The sequence below is a fragment of the Eucyclogobius newberryi genome, unplaced genomic scaffold, assembly GCF_026437365.1.
Source record: "Eucyclogobius newberryi isolate DKJ021-1_F unplaced genomic scaffold, fEucNew1.0.hap1 SCAF_13, whole genome shotgun sequence".
Classification (NCBI taxonomy): Eukaryota; Metazoa; Chordata; class Actinopteri; order Gobiiformes; family Gobiidae; genus Eucyclogobius; species Eucyclogobius newberryi.
In genome coordinates this window covers 12,085,287-12,104,311 of record NW_027315757.1, presented here as the reverse complement: position 1 = coordinate 12,104,311, position 19,025 = coordinate 12,085,287, and the positions used below count along the sequence as shown (strand labels likewise).

At 41.9% G+C, this 19,025-nt stretch overlaps 1 protein-coding gene across 3 annotated transcripts; it reads right to left on the bottom strand.

The window, feature by feature from the left end:
• Positions 1-312: 312 nt before the first annotated feature.
• usp7 (ubiquitin specific peptidase 7 (herpes virus-associated)) lies at positions 313-18,843 on the bottom strand. 3 transcript variants are annotated; one of them, XM_072442624.1, is made up of 31 exons: positions 17,861-18,843; positions 9,940-10,044; positions 9,641-9,839; positions 9,383-9,521; positions 9,192-9,280; positions 9,000-9,108; positions 8,787-8,917; positions 8,557-8,611; positions 8,393-8,473; positions 8,203-8,293; positions 8,043-8,125; positions 7,729-7,838; positions 7,447-7,624; positions 7,062-7,206; positions 6,860-6,990; positions 6,639-6,773; positions 6,302-6,403; positions 6,123-6,228; positions 5,900-5,992; positions 5,745-5,812; positions 5,307-5,407; positions 5,075-5,228; positions 4,913-4,980; positions 4,553-4,655; positions 4,394-4,471; positions 4,212-4,312; positions 3,945-4,044; positions 3,187-3,306; positions 2,613-2,684; positions 2,447-2,537; positions 313-2,075 (listed from the first exon to the last, which is right to left on the bottom strand). In XM_072442624.1, exons 1-31 carry the CDS (start codon positions 17,937-17,939, stop codon positions 1,969-1,971), a joined length of 3,324 nt encoding a protein of 1,107 aa, XP_072298725.1. In that variant the 5' UTR covers positions 17,940-18,843; the 3' UTR covers positions 313-1,968. The 3 variants fall into 3 exon arrangements, with proteins under 3 accessions (XP_072298725.1, XP_072298726.1, XP_072298724.1); XM_072442625.1 differs by having other exon boundaries at positions 4,553-4,661; positions 7,468-7,624; XM_072442623.1 differs by having other exon boundaries at positions 4,553-4,661; positions 17,861-18,842.
• Positions 18,844-19,025: the final 182 nt, after the last annotated feature.

Here is a 19,025-nt window from a genome sequence, read left to right as displayed (position 1 = left end):
ACTCTCCCAAATGAAAAGGGAATCTTTCAAAGGCATGAAAAGTCAAACTGCTGCAGTCACCATTACTTTTACTTAGTGTCCTTTGGTCATAAAAACAACAACGAACATAATCTATAATCTACTATGGACGATTGTAACTGCTCACCTAATATCATGCATGTGCTAGTTATACGTAAAAATGTGTGCTTTGCCCATTTTCCTCCAAGCACATTTGAGTTTGCAGTGAAATGGTAATGCGTAAAGATAAATGCAGTACCTCTGACTAAGTAACACTTCAATAGAAGTGGGGGGGAAACATGCATATTTGCACAATTGACAAGCAGCAAAATAAAGTTTTAATTAGTTTTTATAGAAAAGTTTTATTCAACATACATTTTCCAGCAAAAAGGCAATATACAGGAGTAGTTGTCGTACACTGCTGCTACACTGAGGAATTTAACCGGAAAAGATCAAATTAATGTGATTCTGCAGGCCATCTTTGTACTGCACTTTTTAACAAGACAAAACCAATGCAGTTAAAGTAAAATTCAATGTAACAGAAAAAAAAAAAAAAGAATGGTACATCAGGAACGCAAAAAGAAAAAACCTACACACAAGAAATATGAACACCTGGCTCCTTCTGTACCCAACAACAAAGGCGCGTGTTTCTCTGCAATTTTACACGTTAATATTTTTAAATATACAATTTAAATGTTGTCTTTACAGAGCAAGCGAATAGGGAGCATTCCATCTGTGCTTTAAAAGAAAACATAATAGGGCCAAAAGTGTTTCTTACAATGCTGGTTTTGTCTCTACACAATCCCTGGAGGTGATTCAATTTCTTCAGCTCCCTACTAACACAACAGCGCGGATTACTGCTCCCAACCACCAGTGGGCGACAAAACTCACGACAGAAGACAGACAAATGCACAGAGGGTAGGAAAAATAGTGTGCGCACGTTTGCGTTCAGAGGAATGACAAAGGGGACAATAATTCCCAAATAGGACAAATACGTCCGTGAATGTTCTTTCAAAAGTACTCAAGCAACCCCACTCAACATCCTGAGAAATCTTGATTCTCTGACAATAAGTGCTAATGTGCAAGATGAAATACAGACAAGCTTTCTTCCTTTGTTTTCCTCATTTATTTTAAACAGATGCTGTGGTGTTTTATTATACATGATCTGCAGAAAGACAAAATCATATTCCTGCAATCAAAGTGAGAAAAATGTGGCCTCAACATGGAAATACTGTTTGTCACTAAAGGATTGGAGCAGGAAAAAGCCATTTAAACTATCGAGGCCAGGCTGGCCATTTTGAACAGAGGTGGTCTGAGACGGCTTCCAGAGAACCCCTGTTCAGAATTTACCATCTCATAATCCTCCGTTTTGTCCCAACATATCCTCCTAGCAAACTCCACACAGCAGCATAATGCCTCTTCCAAGAAAAAAAAAAGCTAATTAAAACCCAAAAAATCTGTAAGGAAAAAGCTGGTGAGGTGAAAAAGATTCCCTAGCCTAGAAGTTTACATATATATTTATATAGATTTCAATTTGCAAACTGTGCTCCACTTCATCGCTTCGGTGTTTGTACTTCCAGACAGGCAAAAATTAGGTAGAAGCCAGAAAAACACTCAAAACAACTGAGGAGAACCCGAACAATGAGGCAGGCGGTAAAAAAAGAAAAAGAAAAAAAAAAGTAGGGGGGGTGGGGGGTGGTTGGTGCAGTTTATTTTGTGGTTGAAGACTAATCCATCAGCTGCAGCAAACATCCTTATAGCTGAAGACCAAGTGTAGAGCTGTGCAGGCGTCCAAGCCGGAGGGGCGTTCGAAGGGCACACATTCTGTCACTCGGTCTGCACACTCATGCACTCTCTCTGACCCTCTCGCTCTCTCGCACACACTTGGTTACAGTCTGTGGTTAGGGTGCCTTGAAGAAGGTAGGGAGGAGCAGGAGGACTATGTGAGGGACAAATAAAGGGTGGCTGATCTTAGTTGTGGATCTTGATTGCCTTCTCCAGGTAGGTGTAGCGCCCTCTCTTTGGAGCTTTGTTGAAATGATCCAACCCTAGCCAGGGCCGCGGGTGGGACATGTTACCTGAAGAGGAGCCCAGACAAAACTTCAAATTCATGTACTCACAAATATGTTCATAATTACAAATGTTGAGCTTTTGAACAGCATTTCAAGACGAGTTTAGACATAGTCCTGCCACGTGCTTCACAGAGTTGCAACTGCTGGTGTCAAGTGCTACACTGATCGGGCTGTGAACGCAACAAACTAATTTGTGTACCATCTCAGTCACGCTGCACATAATGGGGGACCACAAACATTTGTAATCTAATACACCTGAATATATATTTTTTTTCTAGAACTACAAATGGTAAGCACTGATCTCTTGTTTCCTTTTAAACAAAGGGCATACACATCTTTTGTAAGCGTATAGAAAACCGTATTGTACGCATCATTACCTGGCTGTGGTTCAAAGTCCTTCAGGTTCACTTCGTACTCGTCTTCAGTGATATACTGATGCCGTCCCATCATCACAATTGCAAACTTAAACTGAAGGAAAACGCATCAAGTTTGAGTGTGTACACAGTAAATTAGACAGTAAATATACATTATATTAAAATGTACCTTCTCAAATTCTTTCTCCTGAATGTCTAGCATTGTCTGAATCCTCCTCATCACCTCCCGGAAGGGTTCTCCCTGAAAGGAACATAATGAAGTAAGTTATGTAAAAGGGCCAAGCATGTTTTAGTAGGGTTGGGAAAATAAGTGCATCGACACATGTTCATATTAGTTCAAATGAATTCACGCATATCTTAATTTGACCCTCCTCTCCACTCTTCTGCATGTATGTGTTTGATTCAGTTAATAATGTTTAAATAGCCTATGGTTTAACAAAACTAAAAGTTTCCCACATTATATAAATGGTATGATAAAAATATTTAATATTACTCATTCTGCATGACTCTTCCCATGTCAAGCAGAACATAGTAACCTGTGTGTTTTGTCCAAACTTTTGTCTAAATTATTGACAATTATAATTAGGCTTGTTTTAAACCGTGATTCATTTTGCAATTGGTTGGCCTAGTTCCATTTCATCCCTACTGATGCCCCTGGTCAGTAGGGATTAATAGAACCATAGTTACATATGTAATGTTTGTTTTAAAGTTAAAAGAGGAAATTGAATGTGATGTAGACAAACCTGTCGAATCTTTAGCAAGAAAGGGATCCCAAAGGTACCAAAGACCTCTTTATGGAAGTGAGCAACTGGAATGAGCATTTCAGTGTCCTTGTCCAAGTCCACCTGATCCAAGGGAATTTCCTATAAGAGACAACAACAACAACAATTAATCATTGAAATCTATGCATTTATTAAATGTTACTATTTGTTTATTTGGTCAAGACAGTGCATGTTAATGAACATACATGATATACATGCTGTAAACATGAACATCCGTTGTCCTACATTCACTCCTGACAAACACTAGCATACTTGGACACTGGTGTGGGGCATTGTAATAATAAACATCTGCAAGGACAAACAACACTAACTAAAATATTATTTATGCTGTCCTCCTGTGGCTAAACCACCACATTGTTGTTCTGAGCCAGTAGCAGAAAGGGACAAAGACGGACCATTTGTATTGTTGCCGTGTTTCACATGTTTCAGCAGCCAAACATGTCAGGGTATGGCACTAAAATACAGGTGCGACTACAAAAATATTAAAAACTTATTAGGTGTTGCCTTGTTCATAATACACTTGTATATTTTTTTATTCTATTTGATACTTGCCTTAAATTAAGATTTCTCTACTTGAAATGGTATTTTAGCTTAGTTGTCTTAGTATTTTCTTGACTGTGATTAGTCAAATATAAAGCAAAACTGTTTTGCCTGCATCTGCACAAGGACGTCACGGCTAAGAGCGCCAGGGCATTTCAGTTACGCTCCTCAGGACTTACCTCTATTCTGAAGGTGCGACTAGCAGCTGGAGATAAACATTCTAGAAGTTCATCCTCCTGGTGAACTCCTATGATTTTATAGCTTACTATCTCGAGCAGCCTGCAAAATACACCAGGACAAAGACAATTTAGCGTTTCACTATAAACAATCACAAGGAGAGCAGTGATTTATATACGATGAGCATGTTTGACATTTCATTTTCGGCATCATATCGCTCTCGCGGCGTCATAAAAAGGAAGAAATTAATAGAGTAAATGTTGCCATACCTGAGCTTTTCAGAGCCCTTTTCTGAGAGCTCCACCGCCTTTTTACATTCTTCCAAAAGGTCCCGCACACAGCCATGCTTGTCAGGGTAAAGAGTGATTTCCTGTTCAAGCACAAAATGAGTTAGTAAAGTGTGGATGACTCGAGCTGAAACGTAAACCTGAGGAAAGACATAAGACAATACCTCTTCTCTGAACTGACTGTTGAGCCATATGCATTTAAAACTCCTCCTGTTCTCAAAGTCTGTAATCTTCATCTTCAACTGTAAAAACACAAGTGAACATAAATTTCAGAGTGCGGTTCGCGGCTGTATTTTAGGAATGGAGTAGAATTGATTTCCCACCTGCTGGTAGTACAGTTTCTTGGGCTGCCGGGGTTTGAAGAATTGCAGGAGATCCCGTAACGTTCCCTCATAGTTGTGTCTGAGAGGGTTCCCTGGCCCGTCCCTGTACCTAGCCACCACACCACCAGGCAGGGGGGAGGAGGACCAAGGGGGAAAGGATGGATGACAAAATGTGAGAGGAAAAAAATGAGAGGGTGAGGCCAGCGGAGAAAAAGGAGCGAGGGAGGGGGAGGAGCCACAGGAAGACAAAAGATACAGGTGGGGAGGGACAGGTTACGTAACATTTCTACTCGAATAGTCCAGAAATGTACAAAAAGGGGCACAGGTTTATAGTAAGAGCAAATGAGACAAGCCTCCTACCCCTGTGACTTGAAGAACTGCAGCAGCATGGGGTCTGTATTCAACCGCTGTGCAACCGTCTTTGCCACCTGAAAATGGACATCATCATTAAAATGATCCATGCAATGAGGCATGAAGTTAAGATTTATAGAACGAGGACAAGGTTTAGAAAGCCATCACAACCTGAAAGTAGTTCATGCGGTTGGAAAGTGTGACCACAAAGCCAGGGTCATTGTGAATAGTCTTGTCACAGAAGATGACATCCACTCGGTGATACAGATCTCGAAAATAGTCCTTTGCAGTTGGCAGCTCACTGCTGTCATTCTCTGGGTCGTCCCTGTGTGGAAAAGGTGGAAACAACATAATTAAAAAAGACAAAGCATATGAAGAACAGAGAGTCTAAAAGGAGTCGTACTTCTGGAAGACAATGATGTCCCCGTCCATGAGCTCATCCAGGGCCTTGTCTAGAGAGACATCATAGTCCTGGATTCGCTCTGTTAGATTGGGCTTTACTTCCTGAAAACAAAGAGTAAAATTAAATCATTTGTTGGCTGCACAACTTTGAAGTGACATGACACCAGACCAAAGAATTGATTTAATGCATCATCTCTTCTTCAAGAGGGTCCATAATTAAATATGACACAATAAATAAAGCAGACAAAGCATGTGTTCACACAGAAGTATGTAAGAAATGACAAAAATATAAAGTGAGATGCCTATCAATGTGCACAAGTTTGCACAAACCGTTGGCGTCACCCTGACCTCACAGACACATAGGAGAAGCCCTACTCCGGCCACACCCCCCTGAACCCCACATTTGTGTCATTATGGCCCACCCCTATTAACAACTCACCTCATAGAGGATAAGACTAGTTTCCTGCTGGAAGCCTGCTCTTTCACACATGACCGGCAGCAGGTCTCCTACACAAAAGGAGACAAATTAACAATGTGGTACAATTCAAATGCTTTCCTCTTGGATAATCGTTGTGTATTGTGAGCACAACTCACTTATTTTACAGGATATAGGTGTGTAGATATGTCCACAATAACTTAAGCTTCGGGTTTTGGGGTCATACATCTTCAAGAATAACATGACATCATCTGGGGGAAAAGGACTTAATGTAAGATAAAAACACATGCCAGCAGTATAAAAGAGAAACATTGTTATCAGAAGAATAAACTTTATTCCTACTCTAAAAGACATTACAATTTGCTGACTCGGGACACTTACGGTCTTTATCAAACTTGGGTAATGTAGCCCCACTGGCAGCCATCTCTGGGTCCACAGTCTCCAGGAATATTGTCCAAGGATTCTCATTGTCACTCAAGTCAATCATCTAAAGACAAGAAGAAATGCATTACTTTTAATTCAAATGTGTTTGAAAAGTGTATTGCCTGTCAGTCACTTACAGACTTGTTGCAGTCTGCCTCATAGTCGAGCATGGCAGGCCGCTTGGTCCCATTGCTCCGAGCTTGCATTGGCCAAAGCCTCATCTGGTCTTGTGGAAAACCCTGTGATACATTCATCGATCAGCCTGGTGCCTCATACGTTAGCATTGAATGGGGGCAATGTCTTGTCAATGTAAAAAGTCCACTCTTAACATGGACACCAATTCAAAAGAGAATTGGCTCACTAATCTTTCTGCCATTAGCTTATCATTATGTACAAAAAGGAAGCAGTTTACTACATCAGATTTGAAAATAATAAACGAGGGGTTCCAATTGAAGTCATGTAGTATAATCTCACCATGGTCTGGGACAAGTTTTGAACAAATTCTTGTAGGGTTGAGCTCTTCAGGACTTTGAAGACCGTGTACTTGACCTTTTCCTCATCATACATGTCGTTACCCTGGTGACCGCAGAACTGGTCTTCTGTCACCATCTATTCAAAAGATTTATCATGTATTATAACATGGCCAGTGTTAGTCTGACAGTAGAAAAAGTATCAGGTGTCGGTTATTGCCCCACCTGGACCTGCATATACAGGTGGGCCTCCTGACGCTCTTTTCTCTTTTGAGCTTCCACTCTCTTCTCCTCCTGCAGACGCTCTACCAGCTGCTGAGGGATGTCTACATCAGTCATCGGCTGTAGAACTTCACCTGATACAGAAGTGAAGGAGCATTAGACAGCTGAAGAACACTAGACTGTGGGCAGAATGGAGGTCACTTACTGAGCTTGGACTCTCTGATGTAAACCAACATGTATGCATTGGTGCAATGGCGCACTGAAAGGTCATCGTCATGGCCACCATAGTTGTGTTCTATTGCTTCCTCCTTTGTGCATCGTGAAACCACATCATCATCAAACTTGCACCACTGCAAATAGAAAGAAAAAACTGTGGCAAAAAAACAAAACAACAAACTTTGGAATATTGCAAATGTATTTTGATTATAAGCCTCGCATTCCCTCATACAGAGCATGCACTCATATCATATACAATATTAACATTTCGTATAATTTACATTAAAAGTTTTTTTTTTTTTTTCCCTTCAATAACGCCACCATTGATCCCAACCCAGTGTTTGTGAAAAATGTATAATAAAAATTGTTCTCACGATTGGGTCATTGAGACTCACTTTGCCGTCTCCTTTTGGATTAAGATAGACGACGTAGTGGCCCCCATGGTTGTCGCCGCTGTGCACCAGCACGGCATGTAGGATGTAGTTGGCTGGGTCCTTGGAGTCAGGCTTTTGAAGAAACTCATCTAGAGGCAACTGATCTGGAAACTCAAACCTAAAAAAAGAGGGAATAAAAGAAATGACAAAAAAGTATTTTCAGAGAACAACAGCTTTGCACATGTTCTCACAGACAACATGCGTTTGTGTACGCTTATTTACCGGTCATTGATCTTGATGTTTTGGTCAGTTTGTGGGTCATACATGAACCTCATCAGCTGCAGATGAAGGATCGGTGGAAAGGTAAGAAACTTCACTCCCTTTTCTGCTTCCTGGGGGGGTAAACAGGCATATGGTTTTGACACTCCTTTGATATTTACAGCTCGCTTTGGCCATTTTTACAATCAACGGGATTTTTATTTAATTTAATTTTTTTAATTGATTTGTATCAAATTTATTAATGTATATACTGGGCACAGCAAGTGTCCATTAAAATACAAATAAAAAAAGCTACTCTAAATAAAATGAGGCCTTACCTGAAGTCCATGTTCTCCAGCATCATATTTATTATCACCATCCAACTGTTCAGTGGCAACGTAGTCTTTGAAGGACTCGAAAACTACAAACAAACCAAAACCATGTTAAAAGATGAAATTCAGATGAACACGTGACGTCTTAACCCATAATGGAACTTACTGTTTTTCTTTCCTTTTATGCTCAGCTGAATGTCATAGTAGTCTTCTATCCGCTCTGATCGGTAGTCTACATGTTTACACTGGATATAAGACTAAGAAGAGAAAGACACAGCACATTTTAATACCAATAAAACAAACATAACACTGTTAACTTTTATTCAATCTAACAAATGTATATTATTTTGGCATACCACCATCTTCCCTCGAAAGAGCTTGGGAATGGTTCCTTCAACACAAGTGCCTTTCATTTTGTTCTCCACATTATCTAGGAGCTGCAAACACATGTACACAATACATAAATAATTAAGTAGACATACACATAACGACATGTTTAAGAGGCGCATATGAAACTCACCACTCTGCAAAGCTCCTGTACGTCATGTTGCATGAAGCTATCAAGTGTCTCCCATCTACAAAAATATAAAATACAAGTGGTTAGATACTTAAACTACAGCTCATTAATGTCATACATGTACACTACAACTCAAAAGAAATAGCTGTGGGCTGCATTCAAAAATATATACAAATAGAATTTAAATAAATGTCTTAATCTTAATGGTCTTAAGCAATGTAATAACCGTTTACCCAAAAGACTTGGTGAGTTTCTTGGTGCCAACTGGTTTGTCGCTATGTTGCAACTCATAGAAAACCCTTTGTAAGGCCAGGGGCACACTTTTGGACGAGTCATCGCCCTCTGTGGGCATCATGTACACTGCCTGAGAAGAGTCAAGAAGACGAAACATATTTAGAAGACTTTCTGCACTTAAGTCAAGTTAACAGTGGCAAACAGTAACTTACCCGTCTTAGTTGATTAGTGAAAAAGAGTGTCTGTAACAGGCTATTCATATAGCATGTAGCTCCTTGGTTTTTGAGCCCAACATAGCCTGTATGTTTCTTTGAGTCCCAGCTGATTAAGGAAAGAGATTTCACCATGTTCATTCAAGTTAAATCATTATCAATGAAGGCATCGGAAGATCATGAAATACATACGCGACTCCATGAGGAGCATCAGCCTGAACATAGACTTCAAAAGTGACTTTGTCATCTTCAATGAAGCCTCTGTCTGGGTCTGTAACATCCTAAAATGCAAGACAGTGCTGGTTTTAACTTTATTACAGAGCGGCAGAAAACAAATTACTACAGTTTAACCACTGTAAATATATATTCCCATTTGTACTTACACTCCAAGACATGAAGTTTGAAAAGCCCCAATCGTTCTCTTTGTGGAAGAAGAGGTGACTGATTCGGCGACTGAATGACTTTTCATCATCTTTGTAGTGAACAATCTTCAGCATGGCCTGAGCGTGACATGACCACGACCTGAACCAAGATAATGTCAGGTATACTCAACACATTTTAGTCATTCATATTACCAAAGGCTGGGGTTTGTTGCAACGTCTAACATTCTAGTTCAGCATGACAACGTAATTAACACTTACGTAGAATCAGATTCTGCATTACATTGCAGGAAAAAGCCCACACTCTTTTGGTGCGGCCTGTCAGGATAGAAGCGCGGCATCACCATTATCTTCCATGGAAGGTTTCGGACAAAGCAGGACGGGCTGAGAACAGACTCACTAAGCCGGCTGAAACGTTCCACTACAAATCGAAATGTTGCCTCGGAACGCCAGCTAGTGTCTGCAGTACAGAAGAGGATATAAAAAAGATCAAGGCTTTGCATAACTTCACAAATGTTTATGACAGAATTAAGTGTAGATAGATCATCACGTGTCCTCACCATCCTCCATGTCCTCTTCAGTGTTATTGTGTCCATCTGCCATTGCCACATTACCATTGATCACTGGGTTGGCAGGAATTCTTGGAGGGTCATCAGTGTCCCCAGCTGTTGATTGACAAAATGGTAAGCATAGAGGTCATGTGGTGTGTTTAATGAAGTAAAAAGAACCATTCCCTTGAACATAAATAACAATTACCAAGTTGATCACATAAATCATTCTCCCGGAAGTACAAACCAAAGAAAAACATGTCAACATTTACCACTAACTAATGTACAAAGAGCAGCAAAATCACAAAAGAAAATAATATTTCAATGTCCAAAGCTGAATCATCACAAACATGGAGTCTACACAAGTTAGGATTGTTCGCTTGTTTGGAAATCAAGCCTGACATGCTGGTGATGTGTCACCGCTAGGGCTACAACAATCGAGTAAATAAGAGTAAAAAAAAGCTTTGATAATAATTGTATCGCCTTCATGATTAATTCAGTTTACATATTTAATTAAGCCCTAGTTGCCTAGTACCTCACGATACAATACGTACCCGGATACAAGGTCCACGATATGATACGAATCCAGATACAGGGAACTTGATACGATACGCGTCATGATTCATGAATATTCCTTAATCAAGACATCAAATTATGTCTTGATTAAGTAGAATAGCAAAATGCATTAGAATTTCAAGTTCCCACTGTCCTCAATATCAGAATACAACTGTCTTATGACGAAGTCACATTTTCAGCTCCTCAAATTCAGCCTTGAATGGAACAGTATGTAGGTTCATAAGTGTAGAACTTGGCAATTTATAATTACTGCACTTTGTTTAAAAGTATCACGATATGCATCTCTGTATCGATACACGTATTACCAAGAAACCTGTCACAATATATCACGATATCGATATATAGCCCTACTAGTCACAGCCAATTTATTGTCTCAGACTTGTCTTGTACAGACAACTTAAATCCACAAATTAGAGGCCACTGCTCAACCTGCTGTATTGCCCTTAGGATTTTTTTCAATTAATCAAAGATTTCTGCCTCTCACCCACAATGCACCATCATCTGCATAAAGGCTTTAAAGATGTCATTTATCACATAGGGCTGCACACACTTCCACTTTCCTGGTTTCAGAATGTGTACTACAATAGATTGTTTCCATGTTTCCATGTTAACGGAATACATCCTGTATCCCAGATGAGATTGAATTGTCTTAAAATTAAACCAAGTGTGTTGTCAGTTAAATGTGAGAGCATATCATAGCACACCTTATCTTTACCTGGTGTCGTTTGTCTTGCCTTAGAAAGCGCACTTAACTCAAATAGACCGGACAGGAGGTAAAGATCATCTTGAGTTCAAGGCTGGGGTTTAATCAATTCAACATTCTGTGCCATAGTATTATCTCTGTGTTGCTTTGCAGCTGGTAAGAGATGGTCAGAGCTGTGCAAAGACACAAAAGTACTACAGTTTAGCTTTATTAACATTGCTGACCGCTTCAATATTGTTCTTTATTAGAACTGGCATCTCATAATTGCACTTAACTTATATACTCAATCATCCTCCAGAAATCACCAAGTCACTTTTCTCTTCCAAGTTTGGAACAGTACTGACTCCATTAGGTTTTTTTTGGCTGTCCTTACAGTTCTTTGCACAACTGCATGAGCTTCCTTGTATTCAGTGAGGGTATCCATAGTGTGGAGACCCTTTATCTTCTTAAATGCCCAATTTTTTGCCCTAACAGCTTTATCGCATGCTTGATTTCACCATGGCACACGTTTCTTATGGCCATTACCTTTACTTTTTGGGATTGCGTCTTTCGCTGACTGTGTGATGAATAAGACTATTGCATTCTGCAGAGTCAGAACTAAACATGGACCGGCCTCCTGCTGGTGCCAGAGTCAGAACTAAACATGGACCGGCCTCCTGCTGGTGCCAGAGTCAGAACTAAACATGGACCGGCCTCCTGCTGGTGCCAGAGTCAGAACTAAACATGGACCGGCCTCCTGCTGGTGCCAGAGTCAGAACTAAACATGGACCGGCCTCCTGCTGGTGCCAGAGTCAGGACTAAACATAGACCGGCCTCCTGCTGGTGCCAGAGTCAGGACTAAACATGGACCGGCCTCCTGCTGGTGCCAGAGTCAAGACTAAACATAGACCGGCCTCCTGCTGGTGCCAGAGTCAGGACTAAACATGGACCGGCCTCCTGCTGGTGCCAGAGTCAGGACTAAACATGGGGAATCTGCATTTCAGTTTTATGCAGCTAAAATATGGAATATGGCTAAAATATTTGAGATAGGCCTCTACTCAAATAATGTTCAAATCTAGCTAAAAACTGTTTTGTTTAGCTGTGCATATGACAAAGGATTTTCTTTGAACTCTTCTTTTATGTCTTAAACTGTTTTGTGATTTCTGTCATGTATGTGTGATTTTAATGACTTTTTTTTTTCCTGTTGTGTGAAGCACTTTGAATTTTCTTGTGTATGAATTGTGCTCTACAAATAAACTTGCCTTGCCTGGCCATTATTCAATTCATCCACCCAAGTCAATTCTCCTTCACGCAAAGCCATATGACAGCCATCAGTTTTCCTTTGGAAAGCCTCCCAGTCTGCACTTGCCAACTTCTACCGTCGTCGTTGTTTTTGTTGCTTTTAATGGCGGCTGGCAGTCGTCAACTACTTCTTTTTGTTGTTTTATGGCAGTTGGTATCCAAGCGTTACATTACTGCCAACTACTGTAGTTGTACGTCTTAGACTTTAGAATTTCTGCTTCTTCTTCCTCTATGGTGTTTTATGGCGGCTGGTATCCAAGCGTTAAATTGTTGTTGTTGTTGTTTTATGGCGGTTGGCATCCGAGTGTTGCATTACCGCCAGACTTTATTCCTCAGACGTTTCGTAGTCCTCAGACTCTGTCGTAGTCCGTAAAAGTACTCTTTCCATTGCTTTGGCGTTACAAAGCCCATGAGGTCATGATGCGTTTTTGTGACTATTTTATCGCCAGACTTTCTTCTTGACTTGATCCTTCAGACTTTATTCTTTAGACTTCATTCTTCAGTTCAAAGCCCACGAGTTTTAGAATTTATTGCATTCACCGCCATCTACTTTCATTGTCTTCAAAGCCCATAAGATCAAGGCAGAAAGGAATTCTAAAGATAAAGTTTAAAGAATAAAGTCTGGCAGTAATGTAACACTTGGATACCGGCCGCTAGATTTTTGGGTTTTAATAACTTTCACCATGTTTATGTTTTCACCGTTAACCATAGCTTACTTTACGTCTTTTCTTTGACTCCCAAGTAAATTTTTGTTTCACTGTTACTTCCAGTCACACAGGAAGTTGCCAAAATAAAAGCGAAACCTTAAAAATGTAAAGAGAGGAGAGAAGAAGAGACAGGAGGGAGAGAGGAGGGAGAGAGAGGAGAGACAGGAGGGAGAGAGAGGAGAGACAGGAGGGAGAGAGGAGACAGGAGGGAGAGAGAGGAGAAACAGGAGGGAGAGAGGAGAGACAGGAGGGAGAGAGGAGAGACAGGAGGGAGAGAGGAGAGAGAGGAGGCAGAGAGAGGAGAGACAGGAGGGAGAGAGAGAGGAGAAACAGGAGGGAGAGAGAGGAGAAACAGGAGGGAGAGAGGAGAGAGAGGAGGGAGAGAGGAGAGACAGGAGGGAGAGAGAGGAGAGAGAGGAGGGAGAGGAGGGAGAGGAGGGAGAAAGGAGAGAGAGGAGAGAAAGGAGAGAAAGGAGGGAGAGAGGAGGGAGAGAGGAGGGAGAGAAGGGAGAGAGGAGAGAGAGGAGGGAGAGAGAGGAGGAGAGAGAGGAGGGAGAGGGGAGAGAGAGGAGGGAGAGAGGAGGGAGAGAGGAGGGAGAGAGGAGGGAGAGAGGAGGGAGAGAGGAGGGAGAGAGGAGGGAGAGAGGAGGGAGAGAGGAGGGAGAGGAGGGAGAGAGGAGCGAGAGGAGGGAGAGAGGAGAGAGAGAGGAGCGAAAGGAGCGAGAGGAGGGAGAGGAGCGAGAGGAGGGAGAGGAGCGAGAGGAGGGAGAGGAGCGAGAGGAGGGAGAGGAGCGAGAGGAGGGAGAGAGGAGCGAGAGGAGGGAGAGAGGAGCGAGAGGAGGGAGAGAGGAGCGAGAGGAGGGAGAGAGGAGGGAGAGAGGAGAGAGAGGAGAGAGAGGAGAGAGAGGAGAGAGAGGAGAGACAGAGGAGAGACAGATGCAAACATGTGTGAGGGGGCACAGAGCCAGGCTGACCCACTCCTCTGCTGCCCCCTCATATTTAGAGATTAGCCATGTGTCGGCATTTTTCTGTTGCTCTAAACACGTGTCACTTGTAATGTGCGCACATTTCTCCAAATCTCTCGCACCGCCCCAAACGGACGCTCTAAGTTTAGGGCATTTTTTCCTAAAACGCCTGACTAAAATAAGTTTTGTTGTTCCCTAGTACAACCAAATGGCTACACTTTTTGTGAAGCTCAGACTGTGTAGTTTTGGCCTCTAGTGCCTGATTTACTCTAATTATAAATGCAAAACAATCAAATTACAAATATTGCCTAGATTTTCTTGACGTGGACTGCCAATTAGTCCTGCCGCGTATCAATCACAAAACGCACCTACCGCTCACCTGCAGACTCGTTCTGGCTCATCCCCACGAGCAGCACGTTTCCGCGTGTCTAAGCGCATTGATCTATCATAATATAGTTCCCTCAGTGTACGGGACAAAATGAAGACTGAGAAAGACTGTTTGAGCTCGCTCAGAAGAAGACGGAAATCTACAGGAGACGAGAGATGCGATGTGATCCGTTAATAAACAAACGCATGTGTGTGTTGTATCAGTCCGCACGGGTGAGTGCGCATGCACACTTCCACCCGAGTTCTCAAAGCACCGAAAAATCGTCCACTGCGCCTTTAACTAAAAATTATATTTGGAGACTAGTGATAAAGTGTAAAATCCTAGGCAGAGTCCATATACATTTTTCGAATTTTAGGTTAGTCTATTTGTGGGTTTCGAGCTGACCCCAATTCATCCCAGAATGATTGATTTGACAGGAAATAAGAGTGTTACATCTTCAATATGCCTACAGGGTTCAGAATAAGCGGTATCACATCGCAAAAAATGCGACGCAATTTCTCTCAAATGCGATGCAGTCGTCAGAAAAAAGTGTTTTTGTATCGCAGCTTTTGCGATACAAAAATGCGCGTTAAATTGTTTAACCAAAGTGCCTAAAAGTTCTGATCACTCGTCAATCGTTCGTCAATAACGGCATGACACATGTAGGATGCTGTGTTGACATGACGAGTCCCGCTGCTGTCTCAGATTGCGAGTCTGAAAGTGGGAGGAGCCACGTGCGGTAAAGTTAGTGTCACAGATTCGGACTTCCGAGGTCAATAGCTCCTAAACGCAGAAGTCTTTGCAGATCATACACATGCCAAAATACTCATATTTACACTGCCAAGTGACTACAACCTCGTTTTATACGTTTGCGTATTTTGGGTGCAGCGAATTACACTGATCTGAATATGCAGACGGAGCCAAGACGAGTACTCAGGGACCTGCTGGAGCCGAGAGTACTTCCATTAGTTCCATTCCAAAACGAAAAATGGAATGGAACGTCAAATAGAGCGGTACAATTTGAATAACACATAAAATACACCATGATGGACAGCAACCTCGTGGGCTTTGTAACACCAAAGCAATGGAAGGTGTACTTTTACGGACTACGACAGAGTCTGAGGACTACGAAACGTCTGAGGAATAAAGTCTGGCGGTAATGCAACACTCGGATGCCAACCGCCATAAAACAACAACAACAACAACAACAACCACAGCAACCGTTATTTTTCCATCAGAAGCTTAATACTCCTGCAAATAGTCATCTGATGATGATATGGACAAAAGTTGTAAATAAGGCCATCTGTAGGTGTTGATTAATTTGTTCAACAACTAATTTTATTTGCAAGTTCTCTCTTTTTTTAAATGTTTCAAGTGTTTAAAAGTTAATTTGTTGAGTTTTTTTTTTACACATACATTTTAAATAAATAATCGTTTTGTATCAATGGAAAACAGTGATTGTTCACTTTCGTGTTTTGCTATGCAATTATCAAATTGCTATACAAATTTGAAAAAATTAACGGATTGTTTAGCAGCACCGCTATAGAAGTGAAAATCCTTAATCTGAACCCTGGCCTAGTAAATAGCTTGATAGTTTCCTTTTATCAGAGAATAAGAATATATAATTAGAGGGCCCGCTGGAGGGCTCTTAGGTTATTGCCATAGTGTGGAACATTTGGTCTACAGGGTATCTGTATAGTGCAGCTTTAACACATACACCTCAAAGAAGTAAATAAGTGCATCACAATGCGAAGATACTAAATCTATCAGCGATGTAACGCCGTTTCCCCCAGTGCAGAGATCATGCTAATCTCGTCAAGTCATATCCAAAAATATGCAGTCCGTAGACTTTTTAAACGTTACGTGCACAAATGACGCAGTGATGCTAAGGACCCTCTTTATTCACAACATCCTATTGCTGAGAGTGAATGAGATCAGTGTAACTTCAGTGGTTTGCTTTCATTGCAAGCCTCATGAAGACTAAACCAACATAAACATTGATCATTAAAAATGGCGAGCTCCATGCCGTATGCCGTTCATACAATGAAGCAGCAAATCCCCGCGCTGCTTCAGTGCGGGCCTGGCTTTCTATCTGCAGCGGCAACTATCGATATATGCCTGCACTGCAGCACGGTGCACTACATCATTGCACAAGGATCTGTAGCATGCCCAAATGTTGTTTTAATACTGCAAGCATGAATACGTTTAGAGAAGAATAGATATTAATCTAAAGAAACAGACGCGTCCACGTTAGCCGCTAGCTGAAAATACAAGACGCTGCACTTTCCAGGCCATAATAGCTAACCTAGCATTAGCTAGGATGACAGATAGCTTACAGGCTAACAAGCAATTTATTGATATGAACATTAAAACTTGTTCTGTCACAACACACTGTTGAAGATATGTGTGACGAAAATTATGAAATTATTTCTGGGGCACAAAATTGAAAACAATCTGGAACGCAACAAAACACAAGCCACCATTTTGGATCGCCACACACCCCCTCAGCGAGTACTAAAGGTAGCTGATATGCTAACTAGCATGCTAACGCATAAGGCAAATAAACGCACCAAAATAAGCAAGATCTTAATTACTGTATATGAGGCTTGTTTAACTTTACAATGCAACTTAATTGATAGTTATAGGTTCGTTATTTCAACAGTCTCTTTAATTTTAACGGCATGTTACGATGCATTTTGTGTCTATCGTTACAGGCCCGTTATATGCAATAATGAACACCATGCTATAAGTTAGCGTTAGATTAACATTTTTCACACATTCATTACTACAAAAAGCACAAATAAAAACAAAACGTGGTTGTTAGAGTCATTGCTGCAGGCTCGATGGGCAATACCCAAAGGAAGATTTACTTGGTGCTTTATTCAGAATTGCTATATACCACCGCAGCGGTGGCAATACACAATTGGCAATATCAATTGTGATGGTTTCTGGGGTGGCAGTCCGCTTGAAAAGACGATGACATTTACTTTTAACTTATTACTTGTCAGTAGTGATGAACAAAGTCAATATCGCAAGTTGAAAATATCTACTGTGTGGATATCGTGGTTATGTTGACTTGTTCACTTAATGTAATGTCCCCACCAAAAGAAAAAAAACTATAAATAAAAACAGGCAAATAACGCGAAATGAGGTCAGTCCCACACAGGTATACTGCAATGGACGCGCAAAATCAGCAGAAATACAGTCGGCTATCAAGGGTAGCAGCGGGCCTTGTGTTTACTGTGGGTAGACCAAAAGTTAGTGATGCACCAGTAACAGATTTCACTAAACTCTACTTGTTGTTCAGAGCGTGTTCTTCCATGTCTGTTCTCACCTTCCATCTCCATGTCCTCGGGCTCGCTGAGCTGCTGTTCTCCGGCTTTCTGCTGCTGCGTGTGATGATGGTGGTTCATGTTGGCAGCGGCTGAGTCGGGAGCGATGGTGCGAGGCTCTCGGTGATCTTTGTTTCCTTCGGTGTAGTCCGAAGTCGGTTCGGCCGTGGACCGGGTTTTCGGCTGCTGCTGGTGAGGTGTGGTAGGATGCGGAGGTGGGGTAGTCAGGTCGAGCCTTGGCGGCCGGGCCTGCTCTGCTGCGCCCTCGGCCTTGTCCGCTGTCAGCGCCGGGGAGGGAGGAGGGGAGGTCGGCGGGGGAGCGGGTAAAGAAACGCGGACGTATTTGCTCGCTATTCGCCCAATCTCGGCGCCTTTGGTGGGTGCAAACTGCTGTCTGACTGCGATATGGTGCTGTCGTAGAACCACGGAGGTTTGGCCCGCTGAAATAAGCTAAATCAGTCAGGCTTTACCCCGGGAAATGTGGGGCAACAAGATAACTTTAAACGCGACCTGCTGCACTTGGATGAGCAAATACCCCGTTTATAGCAGACCTTTAGCTACCTGACACTAGGCAGCCAATTAGTGATATTGGTACAACAACAATCAAAACAATAGCTCATTTGCTATTGACATTTAACAACTTTGCCTGCAATGTGCCCAGTCCGTACGTTCCTCCAATTGTCCCTCGTCTGGGGCAGAGCGCAGGAAAAAGCTATCCATTCAATCCAGTTTCCAATACGGAAAAACACAATTGTTAATGTTGAAGTTTGCGGCCTGAATTTAAACAAATCCCCAATGCGTCCTAACACCGTAAACAACCAAATGCGGCACCTTGTTGCATCTCAAGCGGATATGTTGTTTGTTGCGAGTATTGTGCCCGGTCATACAGCGTTAGCATAAGCCGTGCAGCTCAACTCGCTCCTCCCGTGGTTTGTGATGTGTTGAGTCTCAAGTAAATCTCAAAATGGCGGCCGCGCTCTTCTCTGAAATGTCACATCCGCATGGAGCATGAGGATCTAAACACTGCCCATCCCCGACCGGGCTCATATCACCGTCTCTAATGGCCCGTGTTCACTGCGATGGATGTAAGGCCCTTATCAGTGGCGAGTATTAAAGTATTAAGATGTAGGGTACGCACATGGGTACGCAATATAAATTAATGCGAAC

Coding starts and splice junctions, on each gene's coding strand:
- usp7 (XM_072442623.1), bottom strand. CDS start 17,939: ATGAACCACCATCATCACACGCAGCAGCAGAAAGCCGGAGAACAGCAG. Junction 6,991..7,061: donor CATCAGAGAGTCCAAGCTCA/GTAAGTGACCTC, acceptor CTTCTGTATCAG/GTGAAGTTCTACAGCCGATG. Junction 4,472..4,552: donor AGAAACTGTACTACCAGCAG/GTGGGAAATCAA, acceptor GTGTTTTTACAG/TTGAAGATGAAGATTACAGA.